This window comes from Oryctolagus cuniculus, chromosome 6 (genome assembly GCF_964237555.1).
Source record: "Oryctolagus cuniculus chromosome 6, mOryCun1.1, whole genome shotgun sequence".
NCBI lineage: Eukaryota > Metazoa > Chordata > Mammalia > Lagomorpha > Leporidae > Oryctolagus > Oryctolagus cuniculus.
This window is the reverse complement of record NC_091437.1, coordinates 92,086,951-92,110,213: the sequence shown is the minus strand read 5'-3', so window position 1 is coordinate 92,110,213 and position 23,263 is coordinate 92,086,951. Positions and strand designations below refer to the sequence as shown.

The window sequence follows — 23,263 nt, the reverse complement described above, 5'->3', positions numbered from 1 at the left end:
TGCCTGTCAAAAAAAGAAAAAAAAAAATGAGGAGTAAGGTGTGGTGGGAAAAACACAGAGTCTGCAGGCAGCTACCTGTGTGTCAGTTCCAGCACTGGACCTGCTCACCACCCACCTGGGGCAAGACTCAAAGAAAGGGATAAATAATAGTACTGCTTCAAGGTGAAGCTGTGAAAATTAAATGAGCTGACACATAAGGTACTCAGAACAGTGCCTACACATCGTCGGTCTTGGTATTCACTATTATTCATTCCTGGCCTCAAAAAACGATCAGATTCTTTTTTCTTTTGTGAAAACTCAGGGTTGGCCATTTCAAGAACTAAGCTTCAGTGAGCTGCCTTTATGGAGCCTAACTCAGCTGCAAAGGATGAGAATGTAACCGTGTAGACCAATGGAGCACTGGGACACCCGGTAACATGAACTATGCTTTGTGGGAGTTCAGTTTCAGCCGTAGAATGAAGGATTGACTCTCCCATACATGTGAGAAGCAGATAACTCTCTTTTGAACTAGGCATTAGAAATTAAAAAAACAATATAGTCAGTAGCTGGGTGTAAGGACTCTGTGGTTCTTCACAGGGAATGTGTGAGCCATGCAGGAATGAGGAGTCTACATGGGGAGGACAGGGTGACAGTGAACCCAGAGGGTTCAGAGGCTGACTTCTGCCTGCATCCCGTCTGGATGCATGGAGATTCCCGGCTGAAGAACAGATCTGTTTCTCCAGGGCAGACTCAGCGAGCTGAGCTCACAGAAATTATGACTAAAACCTGGGAGTCAGATGACCGATTTACAACAGTAACAGTAACAGTAACAGCAATAAATGTAACTGCCGAGGGGAAGACACCTGAGTCTTTTTTCTTTCTTTTTAAAGATTTATTTAATTTATTTGAAAGGAAAAGTTACAGAGAGAGAGATAGAGGGAGAGATGCGGGGAGAAGAGAGAGAGAGAGAGAGGATGCAACAACCAGGGCTGGGCCAGACCAGAGCTAGGATCTAGGAGCCTCTTTCAGGTCTCCCACATGAGTGCAGAGGCCCAAGCACTTGGGCCGTCTTCTATGGCTTTCCCAAGTGCATTAGCATGGAACTGGATGGGAGGTGGAGCAGCTGGGACTCAAACTGGCACCCATATGGGATGCCAGTTTTGCAGGTGGTGGCTTTACTTGCTATGCCACAACACCAGCCCTACACCTGGTCTTTTTTTTTTTTGACAGGCAGAGTGGACAGTGAGAGAGAAAGAGAGAAAGGTCTTCCTTTGCCATTGGTTCACCCTCCAATGGCCGCCGCCGGTGCGCTGTGGCCAGCGCACCGCGCCAATCCGATGGCAGGAGCCAGGTACTTCTCCTGGTCTCCCATGGGGTGCAGGGCCCAAGTACTTGGGCCATCCTCCACTGCCCTCCCTGGCCACAGCAGAGAGCTGGCCTGGAAGAGGGGCAACCGGGACAGAATCCGGCGCCCCGACTGGGACTAGAACCCTGTGTCCCGGCGCCGCTAGGCGGAGGATTAGCCTAGTGAGCCGCGGCGCTGGCCTACACCTGGTCTTTCAGCACCTTCTCTCCTAAGGGTGATTTCTGTGATGGCAAATTGGTGATCCATAGTGTCCTGACAAGAAGAATTACCTCTAAGGTTGAAACATGGCTGTGTCTCTCTCCAGTACAGACCACTAGGCTTTAGGTACAAACTCCTGGGGCCAGGTGTCCTCTCTCTCAAATAGTACCCGGAAGAGCCATTCCCATCATTCTGCCTTCCAAGCCCACTCCCACCTTCTGATTGACAGTGAGTCTTTGGGTCTGTGAGTCATATAGTTACAGTCAGGGAAGGTAATCTTAGGTCCCTTAATTCCCAGTTTTAGGGGACAGCGCATCATAGTCCTGACAAAACTGAGCTGAAGAAAGTGGGACACAGTTTCCTACAGTCTCTTGGTAGGCAGCATGATGTTGAGAAGCAGACCGTGGATGCGGCTCCGTCTGGAGGTGCATCCTAACTCGGTCACCCCTGCTCATGTGAACTTCATTCAACAGGGATAATTGAGTATATACATGATGTGACAGTCCCCATGTTAGGGAACAGGGTTAGAGCAGAGAATAAGACAGCCCTGTCCTCACCCAGCTCACCGTGCAGTGGGGAGACAGGCCTGTGAATAGCGAGTGCCTCAGAAGCAAAGTACAGGCCACCCAAGGGGAAAGAGCAAAGGACAGGTGGTCAGTTGTGCCGGGGGGTGGGGGGTGGGGAGGCCAGCACAGGCTCCACGGGGGAGCAAATGTTCCTGCGGATCTGAAAGATGAGTTCTCCAAGCAGATAAAGAGCTGAGCACTGGGGACACTCTAGGGCCTTAGCAGTTTGGCCTTTAAATGGTAGGTAGGGAAAACCCTAGACTTGTAAGGCCTGTGTGTGTGTCTGTGTGTGTGTGTTTGTGTTGCTCATATTGCAGTCTGGAAGCCAGTGTGGAGGGAAGATATAAAAACCCTGTGATGGAGGCCGGTGCCGCGGCTCACTAGGCTAATCCTCCGCCTTGTGGCGCCAGCACACCGGGTTCTAGTCCCGGTCGGGGCGCCGGATTCTGTCCCGGTTGCCCCTCTTCCAGGCCAGCTCTCTGCTGTGGCCAGGGAGTGCAGTGGAGGATGGCCCAAGTGCTTGGGCCCTGCACCCCATGGGAGACCAGGAGAAGCACCTGGCTCCTGCCATTGGATCAGCGCGGTGCGCCGGCTACAGTGCGCTGGCCGCGGCGGCCATTTGAGAGTGAACCAACAGCAAAAAGGAAGACCTTTCTCTCTGTCTCTCTCTCTCACTGTCCACTCTGTCAAAAAAAAAAAAAAAAAAAAAAGAGATTTATTTAAAAAAAAAAAAAAAACAAAACCCTGTGATGGAAAGCAAGGAGACCGATGAGGAGACTTCTGCAATAGTCCAAGTGGGGAGCTGGGGCAGGCAGTGTTGCTCAGGATGAGGGAGCAGATAGGTGAGAGATTGAAGCAGGACAAGAGACAGGATTGCTGGCTGGGTGTGAGCCTGAGCGAAGGGAGAAGTTCATGTGAGTCCTGCTACTTCTTGAGCTAAGAGATGAGAGGAGAAGCTGCAAGGTGTGGAGTGATCAAGAGAATTACTAGATGGCATCAAATTTAAGATACAATTTAAATTATATTATGGACCATTTAAAAAAGCCCATGCTGCCACATCACAGATTTCGAGCTATGTCCTGATTTCAGAGATGTGGAAACGTGAAAAAGTACGCATGCATGAACGGATGAAGTAGGCGAGCTTGGGACACGCTGAATGTGCGGTGCCTGCAGGATGCCCCTCAGGAGGCTGCGGGAACTAATGGTGTGGGGCTGAGGAGTGAGGTCTGGGGTGGGAATCCTCACTAGGGAGCCATCAGCAAGCACAGCTAAGGCCAGGGGAACAGCAGTAAGGTTCCGGTCCCACCACTAAACCTCTCAAAAATGAAGTCTGCGTGGCTCAGAGCACTGGGGAAGCGATGATGCACGTGAAGCACTGACGCGGTGCCTGTCCAATGGTCGCCTGGGGTGCCTGCTCCCTTCCCTGCCGTCCTCTGCACAGCGGCCTTGCGCCTTCCCCCTAGTCAGTGTGGTCAGAAAGGCAGGTGGTCCGAGACACTCTGTGCCTGGTCGAGCGTTCCTTCAGTCTGTGTCCCTGCTCCACAGCAGGGTTATGTCTCACACCAGACCTCACCTTGTCACCAACCTTTACCGCTTCAGTGTTTTCACCTAGGAAATGGGATAAGGTCAGCCAAAGCCAGGGGCATAGTGGAGCCTAATCAGTGAATGCCTATCAAACGCTGTCCACAGAGCTGGTCCTGAAAAAGCCCCTCTGTCAGGCACCAGTACCTACCAAAGCACATCGAAGCCACTGTTAGCAACCACTTGGCCAGGCATGTGGAGGGTGTGCAGAGGGTCAACCAGTCCCAGTGTGGGTTTGATGGCTCTTGAAGCAATGCCTAAAACATACAGATTTTCAGTTGAGGCTAAAGGTAGGGGCACCATTAAAAAAATTAAATAGCTTAGGCAAATAAATTATTCTAAAAAATAAAAAAGAGTGAAAAGGTTCATTCTCATGTGGGGGACAGCATGCAGCAGCAGAAAGACATGGAGTCAGAAACCTGGGCTTTTTGCTGATGAGCTGGAGCTAGCGCCTACTGGTTTCCAAGAGCCAAGTGCACGTGTCTCCTCCTAACTCCTGGCTGATGACATCATTGGCCATGGTGGGAGTATTCACACCTCAGAGACTGGCAAGCACTACAAATCAAGGCTCATTTCTTTGTCATTAATTCCAGAGAACTGATTTATGAGCACACTACCAGAAGTGATTCTTGGCTGTAGCTCTTGACTCTTTGTGCCTGCTAATGCAGACCTTGGTACTAGTGCTGGCTCAAATAATTGAGTTCCTGCCACATGGGAGTCTGGAATTGAGTTTCTAGCTGTAAGCTTTGCCCTGGCCCAGCCCCAGATGATGTGGCAATTTGGGGAGTGAACCAGCAGATGGGAGCTGTCTGTTTCCGTCTCTATGCCTTTGCCTCGGAAATAAAAAATAAGAATAAGGATATGTGGCATTTCAATAGGTTTTTGAAGGTAATTCTCAGAAAGTTTATTATATTATTAAATATTTTTTAAAAAATATATTTATTTGAGAGGCAGAGTTAGACAGAGAAAGAAGAGAGATCTTCTATCTGTTGGTTCACTCCCCAGATGGCCACAATGGCTGGAACTAGGCCTATTGAAGCCAGGAGCCAGGAACTTCCTCTAGGTCTTCTATGTGGGTACAGAGTCCAAGCACTGGGGCCATCTTCCACTGCTTTCCTAGATCATAAACAGAGAGCTGGATTGAAAGAGGAGCATCCAGGACATGAACTAGCACCCACATGGGATACCAGCACTGCAGGCAGAGGCTTAACTTACTAAGCTACAGCACTGGGCCCATAGGTTTTTCAATATAATTAAAGTGTCTATACACATATGCCCTTTCCTTAACTCTGTGGCTCCTTGGTTTTTAAGTATTAGGGTTAAAGAAAAGGAGATGGGGTTAAAAGGTTGGAGAGGAAATTAAAAAAAATTCTGGGCAAAATTCTTACCAGTTTTTACTTTCAAGTGTTCATAGTCAAAGATGGCAACCCCAGTAGTCTCACTCCCAGTTCCTGAGGTTGTTGGAACTTGAACAAAACAATATTAATTTCAATACAGTATTAAGTATTCAATCGTGAGAATAAGGAACAAAGTTAGAGAAGGAAGATTTGCTGAACCTGCTGCTCCCCTTGATGTCTGTATGTTTATTACCATGCATGTAACCCTTGCATGGATGAAGTCTGTGACTGCATTAACATGCATGCATGAGGTCTATATCTGTTGCAGCATACCCATGTTTAACAGGTGTGTTGAAGCATGTGTTTGTGTTAATGCACATGCATGTTTAACATGTACTATGTCTATATCTGCATGAATGTGGATATGAGTTTAATATGCCTAGTCTGTGTCTGTGCTAATGTGCATGTGTACTTTTTATGGGTGACTTTTGCATCTGTGTTAACATATATGCATGGTGTTCATTCCCATGCTGACATACATAGATATGTTTAGCATGTATGGTTTCTGTATGAACATTTGCATTTAGTGTGTAGTGTCTATCTACATTAATAACATGCACGTGTGTTTACTAGGTGTGGGATCTGTGTGTCTGTGCTAACACGCAGGCGTGATATCCATACCCACACTGACACACAGACTTGCTAATGTCCAGACTGAGAGCCAGGAGCTCTGCAAACCTTAGGTGCCCCTAACGCCAGAGCCTAGGCAGCTACAGCTGGGGGCTCAGTCACAGGCCACTCTTCCGCCCCTCTGGTAAGCGAAGTCCTATTTGCTGTCTCTAAAAGACTTCATTATTTGTGCTTGGCAGCCAGCACAGAGGCGCTCTGCCTTTGCGGCTCTGCGGTTTTGTAGCTCTGTCAAGTTTCTGAACTTCACTAATCACCCCTCTGTGTGACGCTGACACAGTTTCACCACAGGGGTCCATTTGCCACGCCCCAATTACGCCGCCCCCTGCTGGTTCCTCATTCAGGTCAAAGCTGCTCCTCAGCTCAAGGCTCACGCACAATGCACAATACGACCAGAGAAGGGGAAGACAGAGGACACAACTTTAAATGGAACATATTTCCTAGTTAGCGGTAATGCATTTTAGCTATAAAACTTTAAATGGCAATAGATGAGCAGCCATAAAAATGTGGGGAGTTGAAAACCATGAGGTTCCCATATAACACATGGGTTATTCCCATTTGGAACTGCAGGTCTGTGCTCTGGGCAGGCACGAAGCGGATGCCATTCAGAGTGACATGGCTCTGCTGGCCACACGTCCCAACAAAGAGACAATGTCAAGGTCAGCAGTAGAGCTATAATGTGGAAGGAGTTAACACCAGAAAGAAAATGGCAAACTCCACAGTGGCTGATAAAAGGAGACATAGTTGAGAAGGGTGAAGAGACAAACCCACCAACCCAGGGTTTATGTCTGATTAGACGTCTGGACAAGTCAAGATGTTCCAGAAACATAATACAAGGTTTCTTCCCAAAAATTCATGGGAAAATGGAATTAAAATAGAAGTTTATGTTGGTACAAAAAAAAAATAATCTCAAAAGTCATAATGTGCATTTTTCCATGACCTTCTTGAAGACCATGTGTAGACTAGCTTACATTTTTCCCAGGGCCTTTTGCCAAGTGCAAAACAAATAAGCAAATGGTCTTTACCTGCTATCAGAGGCTTCAGAGGCATGCACACTGGCTTTCCCTTCCCAATGGGGGCATTGACGTAATCTAGAAAATCAGAGTTTGGACTGGATGCATACAGATTAGCAGCTTTACAGGTGTCCATGGTGGAGCCGCCACCTACAGCCACATAGGCATCAAAGGCTCCCTTTTTGGCAAACTCAATAGCATCCATGAAGCTTGGGGAAGGAAAAAGGAAAATCATCATGTCACTTTTTTTTTTTTTTCCAGAAACAAATGGCCATGGCATTAAATAAATCCTAGGGCAAGGTGGAAACAACAGTGATATGTTTTGGCTTCTGCCTAAATTAAGTTACAGCAATAATACAAGAATACCTTGCATCTGTGGGTTCCACCCTCACATTATCATAAACCTGAAAGTGGATGCCATTCTTTACTAGGGAATCCATAGCTACTTGGACAGGAGGCAGCCGGGAGAGGTTCTTGTCTGTCATCAAGCAAACATTTTTGGCCCCCATATTTTGTAGGTCCTATAATAAGAAAAAGTATATTGTATATATATAAATTAGGCTTGATTGGTTAACATTAAAATACAGATTCTGTTGTGGCCAGTTAGTACTTGTTTAAAAGGTATTTAACATTGACAACAGGAGACTGTAGGCACCTCTAAACCTTACCATGCCAACTTCCTTTGTAACTCCTGCTCCATATCTAATATTTGAAACAGCCATCTGGAAAAAAAAATAAAATAAAATATCTAAGTATATGGGTATTAGTGAGTTGGCTACTCCATTTCTGAAAATCTGAAAAGGTTCCTCTCTGTCTAGAGAATAAAGGATATGCTCCTTAGGATGGTCTTCATCTGGTCTCACACCCACCTTACTTCTTTAAGAAAACCTTGGCTCCAGTCACACTGGAATTATAGTAGCTCTCCCTTCTCTTTTGTTCCTCTACTTCAGTTGCCTGTTGTCAACTGTGGTCTTAAAATATTGAGTGGAACACAACAGAAATAAATAATTCCTCAGTTTTAAACTACACACCATTCTGCTTGGGATGTGAAACATCCTTCTGCCAGCGTATCTTTGCTGTATATGCTACCTGCCTGTTAGTTATTTAGTAGCCATCTTGGTTATCAGATTCACAGTCTCAGTATTATAGTGCTCATGCTCACTTTACCTTTATTTTACTTAGTAATGGCCCCAAAGTGATGCTGACAATTGGGATATATCAAAGAGAAGCTGTAAAATGCTTCCTTGAAGGTGAAAGTTCTTGTGTTAATATACAAAGAAAAAATTATATGCTAATATTGCAAGGATCTATGGTAAATTACTGTTAATCTGTTACTTATTTATATTATCTCTGCCTAATTTATAAATTAATCTTTACCATAGGTGCTTAGGAAAAAATATAGGAATATATAGGAAAAAATATAGCATGTAAACAGTTTGGTACTATCCACAGTTTTAGGTATCTATTGGAAGGCTTGGAACATATCCCCCAAGGATAAGCGGGGTGGGGTGGGGGGGACACTACCAGAGTTATCTTTTTCCAAACACATCTCAACTCTAAGTTGTTCCCTCAGCTTCAAGAGCCTACCTTTCCCTACTTACACATTAACTGTCAAATGTCTTACTTTCTGATTTTAAATGTAGTTGTCTCTGTATTTTTTTGCCCATTTAGTTGTTTATCCACCTATCCATCTATCCATACATCTATCTAGTCTCCATCCATCCATCCATCCACCCATCCATCCCTCCACCCACCCATCCATCCATCCACCCATCCATCCATTCTCCCTCTCAGCCAAGACTACTGGATGTCTGTTCCAGGCTCTGTGTTAGGCTCTGGTAACTCTGAATAACAGAAACATGGTCTCATAAAGGTTACAGCTAAGATAAGACCTATTTTGATGGAAATGGGTCACTTTTGACCCAAAGCCTTTTTGTTTGATTCGTGTTATGCTTAAATTTCCTAATTTTTAAAAACTTTGCTAATAATCATTAAACATAAGGGAATATCGAATATGACTGTCCAGATTTCTATCTCTTGAATAACCTGGCAACACTGGAACTGCGCTCCCACAGGGCAGCTCTTGGTGAACACAGCACTGGCCTTCCTTAGACTGCCTGCCTACTGGTGGGTTAACTAGCAGGCCCCTGCTGAGCTTTCTGTTTAGGACTCCTGGGCCAGGAGGACACAGGGACCTAAACAAACAATTACAAGTCCTTTTGCAATTACAGTATGATAAAACGTAAACGTAGCAGAACTGAATGTGCCTTTGCTTTTGCTTCAGACAGACTTGTCTGACCTCTTCTTGAGTGGTTCTAATTAGAAAACTAAAGATTCATCGTGTAACATTCACAGTTACGTTGGAGAGTTTGTAGAACTGGGAGTTTGGCTGTTTTAATGGCTGAATGGAACACAGTATTCTAGACATTACTCACATTCTCAGAAGACTATTACTCCATCATCCTAACACCTTACAGAACAGGGCTGGTCAAATAGAGATGGTGGAACATCAAGTAATAACATGTGAAATAAAATAATAACGCATTAGCAAGATACTGTAGTTGAATTTCTTAAAAGGCTTTCATAAAAGGGAGAATAGACTGATGACATCTACCTCAAAGGCATAATCAGTTGTTCTTCCAGAAGGTGAGAGTCCAGGAGCTAGAAATGTAAAAAGTGGCATCAGAGAAGGCCTCAGAAATAAAGCAAAAATATTGCTAGTGGGTAGCAAGTTGCCATTGTTATTTGAGAGTAAAATACAGCAGTCAACACAACACTTCCCTTGAAGACTTTTCCAAAACAAGGTTTCATTGTTGTACATCAAAATTCATAAAATTCAAACCTGCGTTTTAAGGGGTGAGCATTTGGCCTAGTAGTTGAGACTCCAGTTTGGGACACCTGCATCCCATATCAGAGTGTATGGATTGGAGTCTCAGCTCTGCTCCTGATTCTAGCTTTCTGCTTATGTGTACCTTGGGAGGCAGCAGTGACGTCACAAGTCATTGGGTCCCTGCCACCCACTTGGGAGACCCAGATTGAGTTCCAGGCTACCAGCTTTGGCCTGGCCCAGCCCTGGCCTTTGCAGGCATTTGGGGAGTAAATCTGTGGATGGAGCTTTCTCTGTCTTTTTCTCTGCCTTTCAAATATATAAATGAATAAATAATTTTAAAATACCCTGCAGGCATTGTGGCACAGCAGGTGAGTGCCTGGGTCAAGTCTGGGCTACTCTGCTTCTCATCCAGCTTCCTGCTAATGTGCATCCTGGGAGGCAGCAGATGATGGCTCCAGTACTTGAGTTCCTGCTACTCACGTAGGAAACCTGGTTTGGAGTTCAGGACTCCTGGCTCCCACTCGGCCCACCCCTGGTTGTTGTAGAATTTGGGAAGTGAGCTCATGGACAGAAGATCTCTCTATCATTTGCCTTTCAAATAAAAATGAACAAACATTAAAGAATCAAAAAAAAAAATTGCTAACTTGATGCTGCTTTTGTGAAAAAGTTATTGGAAACATTTTTCCTATTAAAATTAAAAAATAGGAGAAAAAATCAAAAAAGAACAAAGCAAAAACAAAAAAATTAAAAAATATTTAAGACATAATATATCAAAATTATATAGAATTTAGAGTTGGGTTATTGTTAGAAGTACAGCTATTACTATATTCATTATTTGAAGTCCTGTTTACATACCTTATAGCCACTGTGATAATTTTTTTAAAATAAGATTTTTTTCATAGAGGTAATTTGCTACAGCAAGATATCTTCAGTTCTCAAGCTTACACATATACAAAAAGTTTAACTTTCTTTGTGAAATTCAATAAAATTTTTATACATTTATATATATTTTCAAAGTATGAGGTTTTAATCATAGTAAAAACAATTTTCTGTCATCCTGGAACAACAAGAGGGTCCTATTAATGAATTTTATCCTAATTTTTATCTAGTTATTTATATCAGTCTTCAGTCATGAGATAAATATAAAAGGCCTACAGAATAATTTTCACTACTTTTGTAAGAAGTCAGAACTAGACAAGTTTGCTGAGGGCAAAGGTATCCATACTCAAAACTCAAATTTCTTGGACTCCCTTACTTTTTAAAGATAGAATCTATTATTTCTGTTAGTAAAGCTTAGGCAATATATTATCCATAAACTGGATCCGGCTGGCGCTGCAACTCACTAGGCTAATCCTCCGCCTTGCGGCGCCGGCACACCAGGTTCTAGTCCCGGTAGGGGCGCCGGATTCTTTCCCGGTTGCCCCTCTTCCAGGCCAGCTCTCTGCTGTGGCCAGGGAAGGCAGTGGAGAACGGCCCAAGTGCTTGGGCCCTGCACCCCATGGGAGACCAGGAGAAGCACCTGGCTCCTGCCTTCGGATCAGCGCGGTGCGCTGGCCGCAGTGCGCCAGCCGTGGCGGCCATTGGAGGGTGAACCAACGGCAAAAGGAAGACCTTTCTCTCTGTCTCTCTCACTGTCCACTCTGCCTGTCAAAAAACAAAACAAAACAAACAAAAAACAAAACAAAAAAAAACCTGGATCCTAGAAAACAGTGAGATTATCTGTCTCTAGATTGCTAATTGTATTCCCCAAAAAGTATGGATTCCGTATTGAAACACATTAAGGATTGGTGAAAACCAGCTGAAGACAAAATTCTGCATATATTTCTATATTCCAGGAGGCCTTAAAGGCTCAGCATCCCCTGCCTCGTAGATGATGACTGGGTGGGTAATGAAGGGTGAGTGTGGGGCAGGGAAAGCCCTCGGTTAGCTACTCTCTGCTTCCCTTGGGATTCTGCTTAGGACCCTGTATGGTCGGCACCCTTTCCATCTTCTGCCTTGCTGTGTAGATTTGGCCTTTTCTTTTCAAGAGGCAAAATCTCTTTTTGTGCCAGTAATTCATGTGACATTCTGAGGACACAATGAAACTACAATGAGCTTCCTGTTGCTCTGTGCACAATGGAGTATGAGAATGAATGATGTGTGCAGGAACTCAAAACTTTGTCACTATTTTTAATTATTAAAAAATAGAATGCTACCTAAGAATCAGAGAATTTCTCTCTTCTAGTAATCACCTTGTCTTTTAAAAAAATTTATTTGAAAGGCAGAGTTACAGAGGGCGAGAGAGGGAGAGACAGAGAGAGGTCTTCCATCTGCTGGTTCACTCCTCAGATGGCTGCAACAGCTGAGGCCAGGGCTGGGCCAGGCAGGAGCCAGGAGCCAGGAGCCTCGAACTCCATTCAAGTTTCCTGTGTGGGTGGCAAGGGCCCAAGTACTTGGGCCATCTTCTGCTGCTTTCCCGGGTGCATTATCAAGGAGCTGGATCAGGAGTGGAGCAGCCAGGACTGGAACCAGCACCCATATGGGATGCTCGTGTTGTAGGCGGCAGCTTTCCCCTCTGCACCACAGTGCCAGCCCCTATGCTTTCTTTCAGAGATGTCTTAGAGCTCATTCTGATTAATTCTGTTTGATGACCTCAGCCACTCTTAAAATCCTATCTGTGAATTCTTGACTTTGGCCAATAATTCTACTTATATTAAATAGAAAAAGCATTGTAAATGATATTAAATATATATTTGAGCCAAGCACGCACTCAGTAGCACACATTCAGTTAATACTGTACTGTTAGAGCTACACGTTTCCAGCTTCATAGTGAAAAGGTAACTCTCCTCATCAATCTTCCTCTTACATACCCTGACCATTTTTGCTTTCCCCTTTGGCAAAACGCATCATAAATGCTAAGTGTGGGAGCCAAGCTTGTGGCTGGCATCCAAACACACCATGTATTATTATTACCTTGGGAGTAAGTATGAGAATGGGTTGGGCACTGGCATCTAGGGAAAAGGAAAAAAAGAAAGATATTAAGTGAAACTGGAAGGCGAAGAGAAGGCTTAAACACACACTGCATCCTACCCCTAGGTTGTCCTCCAGCTGGTGCTTACCGGCAGGCACTGTACCATAGAAACCCCCAGAAACCGCAAGGGAACGGAAGCTGACCCAGAGTGCTTCCAGAACTTTCCAGGGTCATCCTTGCACGAACACACTGGCAACAGAACGTCACCAAGCAGCCGAGATCCGCTTCTGGCGGGGGTGTACAAGCACGCTGAAGATGGGGGTCCCTGGTCTCTTAAAAGGGCAGGAGCTTTGACCAAACTGATCCCAAGGTTAACCTGATTCGCTGACCTCCCCTACTCCACACCTCCCCACGTTGGGACGGTCCTTGTATCCTTCTAAGTCTTCAAGGAGTTTCTCTAAAAACCAGCTGTGGACCCGGGCCTGCGGGAGGCCCTGCCGGGACCCCGCGGCCTCCTTGGTCGCGACCTTCGCGTCTCCAAGCTGTGCGCTCACGCCAGCCACCTGCTGCCCCGCGGAGCCCCGCCCCGTCTTCCCGTCTCTGTTGGCTTCTCTACCGCTTTCCCGCGTCCTCCCTTTGGGAACCTTCCCTTCCCTTCCCTGTCCCGGTCGTCTCCCGCCGCGAGGGCTGCCCTTTCTCTGGCTTCTCTTTCTCCTGCTGGGTTTGACGTTTCTTTCTTAGTGGCCCAGAGGCCCAGGTCCTAGGGAAAAGCCCCTCAGCGGCTAGTTAAGTGCACGACCTCCTCTTCCTCTCCACCCCGCCAAAATTCAAATATGGAACGAAAACATCCGCGGACGGAGGTGGGGGAGGAAGGAAAAGGGTGGATCTCCACGGCGGTCAAGCTCTCAAAAATTCTGGGAGTTGGGGAGGCCGAGCCGAGCTGGGCGAGCGAGCGCTCCCACAGCTCCGGGCCGCCACCTGGCGGTCCCGGCCGACCCGCGGGCTGCAGCTCCACCCCTAGCCTTTGCATTCGCAGCCTGGAGCGCTCCAAGGACAAGAAAACAGATGCAAAGGCAAGAGAAATGCGCAAGAATGCCCCTAGGAGCACATGCTTCCTCCCCTACCGCCTGTTTTTTTCTTCACCCCAAGCTCTGAAGCTATCTCATCTCCTTTCTGATCCTTCTGACCTGTGGTTTGTGTCCCTGGCCCCGGTCGCCTTCTCGGGGGCCGCACCTGTCCTGTGTGTGCTGGGGCTCTGCCTGGCTGCCTTGTAGCCCTCTGGAGCCTACCACTCATCAAGGCTGGAAGAGTTACTCCACTCCAATCTACCCTCTCTTCCCAGCCCTGGTCACTCTCCGGGTCCCAGTGTCATTTTTCATCTGGGTTATTAACAAGGTCCTAACTGGCTTCCCACGGATCCAGTTTGCTGCCTCTATTCCCCATGCTGTGGCCGGGGGCGTATTTCTAGTGATGTCACTCCTAGTTCCAATCGGCTCCCACAGCTCCTAAGTGTTCAGAGCTGCCCCCTGTCCCTGCTGACCTCTGCACTTGGCTCCATCCTGCTCTACCTCTGGGTTTGAGCTCCTGGAAAATGCACTGTTCTTTTTCTTGAATGAGCCACCATCTTTCTTCATTTCTGGTTTCTCCCTCAGCCTCTTCCAAAACCCAGAGCTTGTTGTTTCCTGTGCCTGGAACATACTGTCCTCCCCTCTTCTTCTGGGTAACTTTTGTTCCTTTCATCAGTCCTGCAGGGCACTCTTCTCTGAGCCCCAAGGCCCTAGGTGGACACCCCTTTCTGTGTGATCATCAGCACTGTGCCTCGCAAGACTTCTATGAGGACAGGTCTCAAACCAGCAATCTAAGCAGAGCTGCACGTTTTTCTTTCCTTTTCTGCAGGATTTCTCAGAGCCCTTCAAATGTTCTTGTGTACCTATCCTCTCAAGAGGGCAGTATTGGGACAGTTTCCCAAGCTTACTTGACCATGGAATTCTTTTCTCATGGAAACTCTCAAGGTATCAGCGTTTCCCAGGGAGGGGTATCACTTCAACAGCTTTCCCTTAGATCATCTAAGGGTACTACTCAAAGTCCTCGACACAGGCCAAAGAACGAGGACCGCAAAGCCAGAGTATCGGGGTTCAGATTACGGCTATGCCATTTGCTTAGCTGTCTGACACTGGACAGATTATTCTCATGCCTTTCTTTGTCTCTGAGACAGCAGGACAATGCAGTATGGCATAGCGTTGCTGTAAGGGCTAAGGTTACTAACCTTAATAGCACATGTAGAACAAGTGGACGGTGTGTGGGCAGCACATGGGCAAATGCCCAGTGGGTCTTGTTTATGATCTTGGACCATATGTCTTCTCCAGCCTCACCATACTCTATGAAAGGAAGTTCTGACTACTTTCAGATCCAGGAAGGGCACCTTTCACATCCCGGTGCTGGTCTTGTCTCTGCCTGAAATGCCTAAGTGCCTCTTTCCCCCACCTCCCTGCACCTGTCAGCTCAGTTTCCCATAATGTCCCAGGTTGACTTGTGCCCTCACTCCAGTACTGATCAGGCGACTGCTATGTACCTGGGTGGAAGAGTCAAGTATCCTGACTCCCCCGTAGGTGCCATGCAAATCTATGGCATTTCTTCCCATCTACACCTGTCTGCTGCTTTCTGCACAGGCCCATGCTACCCGTTTGCACCTCTGTTTCTCCCCTGAGCCCTTCATCGCTACATGCCGTGGATCCGAGAGCAGCTTCTGGCACATAATGTACACTCGATAAATGTGTTGACTGGACACACGAGTCTGTCTTGGCCACTGCGTGGGACCAGGGACTGTTTCCTTAACGGTGACAGGCAGGGTAAGACCTGCCTCTCCTAGCCCTGCAAGGTTGCCTGGCGCACCGCCTCAGCACTCTCTGCGGTACCCCCTTTCCCCGCAGTACCGGGAAGCAGCGCTGGCCCGGGCGGCTCACGCCCGGGGGCCCGCGTAGACACGGCAGCGTCCTCCGGCCCCTGCCCGCCCGCTGCCCCCCAACTCACGCTGCGCGCTGCAGTTGCCTCAGCAAGTGCGCGACCCGGGCCCGGGCGGCGGCCATGGCTGCGCGGTCTTCCTCGCAGGTCCCAGCTCCACCTCCCGCCGTCGGCCAATCCAAGCCTCCGCCCTCCTCCCACCCCCTCTGCAAGGTCACCAGCCCCAGCTTTAACCCGCAGTGGCTCAGGACCACCCTCCCGCGAGTCCGAACCGGAACCACTGTCCCCAGCTGCACCTCGCCGCCTACCTCTGAAACTGCGCTGGCAGGTAACCGCTCCGCCGGTCTTGGGCACTGCTGGTCTCCCTGGACTCCAAACCCCTCACCTCCCACTTGTTGGGGCCGCGGGAAGGCCAGGAAGGGTATTTTCCCACTCACAGGCTTTTAAATTATCAAGACACTGCATTCAAACGTTCTAACTGTAAACAAGGATCTGACAAAAGCCAGAGGGACCTTTTGTCACAGGGCCCACTGTTTGAATCAAGGCCTAATAACAAAAACCAAAAAAAAAACTCCAGAAAAAAAAAGGGGGGGGGGAAGTCACCAGATTTTTAAACGCGCTGTGAAAGGCAAGTAGTTAAAACCTGCCATGACCCCACTGTACTCGGGGGTGGGAAGGCTTGGCAGTGCCCAATCAACTGAGTCTCAGTGGGAGTTAACTATCCAGTGCAAAGTATACAGACAGTAACAACTGCATGTTTGCACCTTCTGTAAATTATTACTATGGAGTGTGAATTAGTCTTTTCTTTCATAGCAATTCCTAAAAGTAACCTTACACCAATGAAGCAGAAAGAAAAGACAAAACGCCTCTTATCCATTGTCAGACCAAAAACAGTTGGATTGCTTCCAGCACTGTGGCAGAGTTCTCAGGAAATGTAGTATTTATCTTTACACACGGAGGAGCTGACCGAGATCAAGCTGGAAGAAACTGATGGGACAGGGAAGAGACCCAAGACAGCTTTCAACGTTTCACCTGCTAAACAACCCAGCCCAGGTCAGTGTAAGCACCGTTCCAATTAAGGATGACTCTGTGGGCCACTGGCTTCCCCAGTGGGAAAAAGCAGGGTAGATTCATAAACGTTGAGAAACATTGAAGTATTTTTCAATTAATGAGATTTGTTGGTATTTAAATTCTTGAGTTACAGCAATGTTTTCAGTGCTGTAAAGCATGAAATGTTTCTTAAAGCAGCTACCAATTGTACTACATTATTAATATTGAATTTGATTCCAAAAGAAGTTATTTTTCTAATAAAAGTGGCTTTGCTGAAACCATTATAATTTAACTGCTTTGTGTTTTCAGAAAGTGAAAACACTAGGAATGCAGGTTGCTGGCCTTATACATTTACCACAATAGTCAAAAAAAGTTAAAGTCAACACTGGATACAGTTACACTTTATTAAATAACCATTACATCTGTTTCTTGTAAACCCAGTTCTGAAAATATCTGTAACCTCCCCCACTGCTGATAAATCTACATACTTGTTATAAAAATAATGCAGAAATGTATAAATCAATCTGTTAAGGTTGGGAAGTGTGGCCGGCTCTCCCTCACCCCATATCCAAAGTTAAAAAGATGACTCTGTCAGAACTCATTCCCAGTTTTCATCAACACATTGTTTCCCTAATTCTTAACGTCCTCTGGCACATCCTTAATCTCCAGCCAATCTCAGGTGTGGGGAAAACATCAACCCGGTAGAACTGACAACTTACAGGCTCTCGAGGGGAGGGCAATCCCGTCCCGTCAGCCTCAAGCTCTCGGAAGGCAGCAGCCGCCTCCCCCGCCCCCGCCTATGGTCCCTGGATGTTAACATTTGGCACGTGCAGGTCTTGGTTTACAGTTCGGGTCCCAGGGTGAAACTGCTACTTCCGCCTCTTTCCTCCTGGGCGCTGTCCCCCTCCTCCCCCTCCTCGCCTCTTGCCGCCCAAGCCCGGCGGCCCGGAATTCATCTTGCTTCCCGAGCCCCCTTTCCGCTTCCCCCCGTGGCTGCGCGGGCCCCCTTTCCGCTGGCCCCCAGACCCCTGCCGGCCTCCCTTTCTCTTGCCCTTCTGGCTCATCTTCCTCTTCTTGGCGGCCTCCTCTTGGTCCTCCTCCCTCATCTGCTTATTGGTGGCCTTGGTCACATCCAGCTTGGGCTTCTTGCTGTTCATGACCCGAAGCAGCTCCAGCTGGTTCTTTTTCTCAGCCGAAAAGTCCCCGAAAAGGGGTTGGAACTTCCTCTTCTTGCCGGAGCCCCGGGGCGCCTTCTCTTTAGGAAGGCGCTCTTGGAAGCGCCCCAGAGAAGCGGTGGAGACCTTGGCTATTTGCATGGCGCGGCCCAGCTCCTCCTTACTCTGGTGTCCCGTAGGGTGCAGGCCGGCCGTGCTGGGCAGCTGGGTCTTGTGCGCGCGGGCCAAGTTACGCAGCCGATTCAGCTCGTTCTTGGCCACCCGTTCCTTCTTGGCCTGAATGCGCTTTGCAAACTGGTCCTCCATTGGGTCGGCGCCGCCGGGCACCTCGATCAGCCATTCTTTGGTGTCGTCCCGGGCGCGCTGATAGCCCCAGCGGCGCCGCCACTGCCCGCTCACCTCATCCCAAACCAGGTTGGTCTTCTTCTTGGGACGGATGCCCTTGAGGCGCGCGAACTGCTGCCATCGCGTAAGCGGCCGCGGCCGGGGCACCGGCTTCTCCCGCGGCAGGCGGGTGGTGGGCTCGGGCAGCCGCGCCACCAGCGCCTCTTCCACGCGTTCCGTCGGCAGCTGCCACAGCTGGTTAATGAGCAGCTGCGTGTTGTCCCGCGCCAGGGCCCGCAGCTCGGCCTCCGGAGCGGGTCCCGCCCGCCGCAGTCCCGTTGGGGGGTTCCGGTCGGAAGCCAGTAGATTGCCCAGGTCAAACTCCAGCTCCAGCTCCTTGTGCACCGTGATGCGCTGCAGCTTTTCTGCCTCGTCCTTCTCCGCCTTTGCCAGCAGCTCCTCCACGCTGTGGCCCTCCATGGCTCCGGCTCGGCTTAGTCACTTTGGGGGCCACAGTTGAAGCGACTTCTCTCACGACTGCCGACCCACAAACCGGCACAGCAACCACGTGTGTCCGCCCGGACGCTCAACCCGGAAGAGAAAGGTTCACTTCCGGAGCACCCGGAACCGGCTCCATTCCCACGACGGACAACGGGCCAGCAGAGGGCGGTGTTGGAGAGCTGATGGAATTAGAGGCGGCCCCTTTTTGCTCGTGTCTGGATGCAGGTAAACTGGCGCTAGGAGCCTGTACTACAAATTCTGGAGCCTGAATGGGACTGCATCTCCCAGGATGCAGCGAGGCAGAGGGGTGGTCAGAGAGGCGGTCCGGGATGGGGCGCGGGCTCGTGCAAATGTGTATGGGGGGCAGATGATGTGGGTTCTGGAACAACTAGGTGTTAACGATTTTAGTGTAAATCTGTTGTAAAGATATTTAACTAATCATGCTTCTAGGGGGTCAAATTGTTTCACCAGAGTCATAATCCGCTCTCAGGGTTCTGGGTGTGGACTGAAAAAGACATATCCCACAGATTTACATAAAGCTAAGAAGATTGGTTATCTTTTGTATTAAGCAGAGCGGGCAAACTGTCCTGAGTGGGCGCAGGTGCGCGCCGACCCCAGAGCGCTCCCGCAGAGCCCCGCGTTTCTTTCCTCTCCTGGAGAAAGATGGCCGGGCTCTGCAGTTACACTGCCTGGCTTCCAGTTCTGGTTGTGACACTGAGCTTTGACTGTTTGACTTGCTTGGGCCTATGTTAAAGCCTGTAAGATGGGGTTCTGATGCTGGGGCTGTTATAAATATGAAGGGGTTAGTGTGCCTCAGAGGAGGCTTAGATCAGGGCTTGGAACGCCAACAAAAGTTAAGTACAGATTATTACTTAATCTTCATAATGGCCCTGGGAGCTATCTGAAGAGGTATTGCTATACTCTAGGTGGTGTGAGTCAAACTGCCTATAATCAGATCTCAGTTTGTCATGTACTATGCCTACAAATATGCCTATGGACAAATTTTCTAACCTAAGTCTTATTCATAAGTTTGTAAATATGAAACAGTTCGTGGTGCATAATAAGAACACAATACATATTAGCTATTATTGTTATTAGCTGTGTATTCGGCATGTTGTTTGTGCTGAAAAAGGAAGGCTCAGGGACTTCAGAAAAATTATTTCTCTAAGGTTATACAACTAGGATATATGGGAACAGGAGGCATCTTAACTCTGCCCTTAAAACTACATGCAGTATGTATTCTCTGAAATGTCCTTCAAGCTCCTGATAATCAAAAAGTGTGGCCAGCTGACCAGCTGCACAACATCACTTGGGAGCTTGTCAGAAATATGGAGTGAACAGGTCTCACCCCAGAAGTAATTTATCAGAACCTACATTTCGATAAGATCGGCAGGTGGTTAGTATTCATTTGTACATTGAAGTTTGGGAGTCACTGTTGATCGTATGGTTTACAGGGGTGGGGGGAGAGAGCTTCTTTTCCCTGGGTTCTAGAGTTACTGAGGAGGGGGTTGGGCTGCAGAAACAACCAGTAGAAATGAACCTGGTAGCACTGAGGAAACACTCAGTTGAGTTTTAGCATTGTGCTTGATTTGTCTTTCTCTTATCTCAAATTATTTTAAGATTTATTGTTTTTTTTTTCCTTTGAACTTTTGCCTTAGCACTCAGCATCAGTTCCTTTTTTTTTTTTTTAGAATTATTTTATTTATTTGAAAGACAGTTACAAAGAGAAGTAGAGCCAGAGAGAGAGGTCTTCCATCCGCTGGTTCATTCCCCCAATTGGTTGCAATGGCCAGAGCTGAGCTCAGCTGAAGCCAGGAGCCAGGAGCTTCTTCCAGGTCTCCCATGTGGGCGCAGGGGCCCAAGGACTTGGGCCATCTTCCACTGCTTTCCTAGGCCATAGCAGAGACCTGGATGGGAAGAAGAGCAGCCGGGACTCAAACCAGCGCCCATATGGGATGCTGGGGTTGCAAGGCTGGGGCTTTAACCTGCTGTGCCACAGCATCGGCCCCCAGCATCAGTTCTTTAACATAAGTCATCCCATGGACCAAGCTTGGGTCAAAGACCATATTATGTGACTACCTTGAACTTTAAAATTTTGGGGATTTGATGTAGGAGAGAGTTAAGGATTTTGATATGATTTCTTTGGGCTTGACTTTTTTTTTTTTTAAGATTTATTTTCAAGTCAGAGTTACATAGATAACACAAGCTTTTCCATCTGCTGGTTCACTCCCTAGATGGCTGCAATCACCAGGGCTGGGCCAAGCGAAAGACAGGATCCAGGAGCTTCATTTGAGTGTCCCATATGGGTAGCAGTGGCCCAAAAGTTAGGCCATCCTCCGCTGCTTTTTCCCAGGCCATTCGCAGGGAGCTGCATGGGAAGTGGAGCAGCTGGGACTCACAACTGTCCCTGATGGGATGTTGGCAAAATGGACGGTGGCTTTACCTGCTACACCACAACACTGACCCCTTGGCTTGACTTTTGATTCATTCATTCACTTCGCAAACATTTAACTGAATGACTACCATGTGCCAGACCGTGGCCAGGGGGCTGCAGGGATGGAAGATCATAAGGTATACAGAGAGTGGGGTCAGGAATATCTACCCCTAGCCCTCTGCAGATTGTCATCAGAAGGCCATCTCCTTGCGTAGAAGCCAATGTTATGGCATTGGCTTTTGAGGAAAGAAAGCTTTGATTGTGAAGCTTTGTTGTAAGGAGACAGGAGGCAAAACTCAAATCTGTCCCCCATTTTGGATTCTGGGGCAGGTTTTATGAATTTGGTAGGCCAGGTTGGCATATGGAAGTGCTGGTGAAGTTTTCATTGGGGGGCTGGAACCCAGGTCATTTATGGTAAGGCATGGTAAGATGGATTTCAACACCAGATCTTCCTGGTCAACAGACCCCTTGCTTCTGGAGGGGTTCTGATGTTCAGGTTCTGGTCTTGCCCTGGTCTCTTGATTCCAAGGAGGGGAAACACTGGCTCCTCTTCTTTCTCTGCACAGGTTATATATACACATTATATAACTTGCAGTTTTTGGCCCAGAGATATCTGAAAACAAAACAAAACAAAACTCAACATCCTGCTGTTGATAGAACTGAACCAATTTGAGCTGGTTCTGTGGCTGTATTGGTTCCTGTGGGCCTAGGAATGATTATGGTTCTCTGCCATTGAAACACTACTGTTCTTTGTAGCTTTCCTTAAACTGTGCCCACGTCTTTGTAACTATTGTCTTTATTTATCTTTCTTAAATTTATTTATCTTTCTTAAATTACCCAGATTGACTGCTATGCGTTTGTTGCTTTGGAGCTTCCTAAGTCTCCTGACTCTGTAGTCCTTCCAGGCTCTGGCCAATCACTCTTCTCAGAAACTTTCCTCTCTACCTACCAGTTCTTGGTCTTGGATGTTCATGATTTGGCCTTAAAAACTCTTTTTTTAAAGGTTATGTGTTATATAGTCCTCCTCATGCTTGATTTCCAATATTTCTTTTCCATTTTTATTCCATCTTAGCTGTCTCTCCAGAACTTTAAGAAGATTCTTTTAGAAAGGCAAAAATAAGATGCAGGACAGAATTAAGAAGCAATTTTTTTTTGTAGCAACTATTGTGAAATTTCTCATTAACAAAGTGAGCCTATAGAGAGAGTTTTTTTCAAAACTGGGACAAGAATGTTGAAGACACGGAAGTAACACCTTTTGTGTTCCCTCAAAACATAGTGAACATAGTTTTGGTCAGTAAAACATTTTTGTAAGTGACTTCTTTCTTCATTCTCTGATATCACATTAGCTTATATTTACTTTCTAACGTTTCTCTGTTGACTCTTTTTGGTAGTGGAAGTTGGTGAGGATCATTCAGCCATTCTTTAATCCTGCTGGGCACATATAAATATATACATTTTTGAGCATTTTGGTGCAGGAAATTACAAGCCAGTAATTCTGTAAAATAGCATAAAAGGGCCTTTAAATGTTTCTGATACTCATATTTCTGCATGGTTCATTTTCACTGATTTATAGTTGTATTTTGGAAATACTTAAAGGAGAATTTAATTTTGAAAGTTTCTTAGTCACAGACAAAATTTGTATTCATGTACTTCCATTCTAGTCAGAAACCTATACTAAAAATCCATTATTAAAAAATCAATTATTTTATTTGAAAAAGAAACAAAAAAGATATAACAGTAAGATTTTGTATGATTAATGTAGAAGCAGATGTAATAGTAAGCATTTCATTACAATAACAAAATACTGGAGGCAGCTAACTTTATAAAGCTTACAGTTTTGGAGGTAACTTTATTTAGCTTACAGTTTTGGAGGTTCGAGTTCAACATCGGGCAGTTCCATTGCATTGACATCTGGTGAGGGTGGCAGATGGCAATGGCAGAGCACTTGCAGAGAGAGGGTCATGTGGTGAGCCATGAATGGAGCAGAGAGTGGCCTGGGCCTAGCTTTCACCTGCTTGTAGGAATTATCTCTGGAGGGCACATCCAAAGATACATCCGAGTGACCTGGGGACCCCCCACAAGGCCCACATCCTTAATGCTGAATTTGGAGCAAGTTTCCACTCCTTTACTGCCATTAAATTCTGACCTTAAGGTTTAGATATCTGTATGAGTGTGGGGGCCAAATCATTCAAACTATAGCACATCACTACCAAGCAAGCATAGTATATTCGCCTACAGAGGACTTAAAATTTTAGCAAAATAAAAATGAAGGTGAACATTTGTTTCTGATTTAAGTTGTTTTTCTGTCTGT

At 46.9% G+C, this 23,263-nt stretch overlaps 2 protein-coding genes and 1 long non-coding RNA gene across 11 annotated transcripts in view; 1 reads left to right on the top strand and 2 right to left on the bottom strand.

The window, feature by feature from the left end:
- The window catches only part of ADHFE1 (alcohol dehydrogenase iron containing 1), a 38,272-nt gene extending 22,139 nt beyond the window's left edge, over window positions 1-16,133 (bottom strand). The window contains exons 1-9 of one of the 7 annotated variants that reach the window (XM_070075107.1): window positions 16,072-16,133; window positions 15,777-15,960; window positions 12,510-12,547; window positions 9,342-9,388; window positions 7,396-7,449; window positions 7,094-7,248; window positions 6,740-6,936; window positions 5,079-5,156; window positions 3,842-3,947 (exon numbers count right to left, since the gene is read on the bottom strand). In XM_070075107.1, the coding sequence (XP_069931208.1) occupies window positions 3,842-3,947; window positions 5,079-5,156; window positions 6,740-6,936; window positions 7,094-7,248; window positions 7,396-7,449 (590 nt within the window). In that variant the 5' untranslated portion in view covers window positions 9,342-9,388; window positions 12,510-12,547; window positions 15,777-15,960; window positions 16,072-16,133. Of the gene's footprint in view, window positions 1-3,841; window positions 3,948-5,078; window positions 5,157-6,739; window positions 6,937-7,093; window positions 7,249-7,395; window positions 7,450-9,162; window positions 9,212-9,341; window positions 9,389-12,509; window positions 12,548-12,655; window positions 13,468-15,537; window positions 15,669-15,776 lie in introns of those variants that run through there. The other 6 variants (XM_051843818.2, XM_051843819.2, XR_007918619.2 and 3 more) reach the window with 6 other exon arrangements.
- LOC103348037 (uncharacterized) overlaps window positions 15,657-23,263 on the top strand; it is a 142,532-nt gene continuing 134,925 nt past the window's right edge. For 2 of the 3 annotated variants that reach the window (XR_011389115.1, XR_011389116.1), the window contains exons 1-2: window positions 15,668-15,796; window positions 16,282-16,521. This is a non-coding gene — a long non-coding RNA (uncharacterized lncRNA). Of the gene's footprint in view, window positions 15,797-16,281; window positions 16,522-23,263 lie in introns of all 3 variants that reach the window. The other variant, XR_011389117.1, reaches the window with a different exon arrangement.
- Window positions 16,892-18,616, bottom strand: RRS1 (ribosome biogenesis regulator 1 homolog). The gene has a single exon (XM_002710447.5). The coding sequence runs from the start codon at window positions 18,495-18,497 to the stop codon at window positions 17,388-17,390; it is 1,110 nt and encodes a 369-aa protein (XP_002710493.1). The 5' UTR covers window positions 18,498-18,616; the 3' UTR covers window positions 16,892-17,387.

Bases quoted from the DNA above. Each gene is read 5' to 3' on its own strand.
- RRS1 (XM_002710447.5), bottom strand. From the start codon at position 18,497: ATGGAGGGCCACAGCGTGGAGGAGCTGCTGGCAAAGGCGGAGAAGGAC.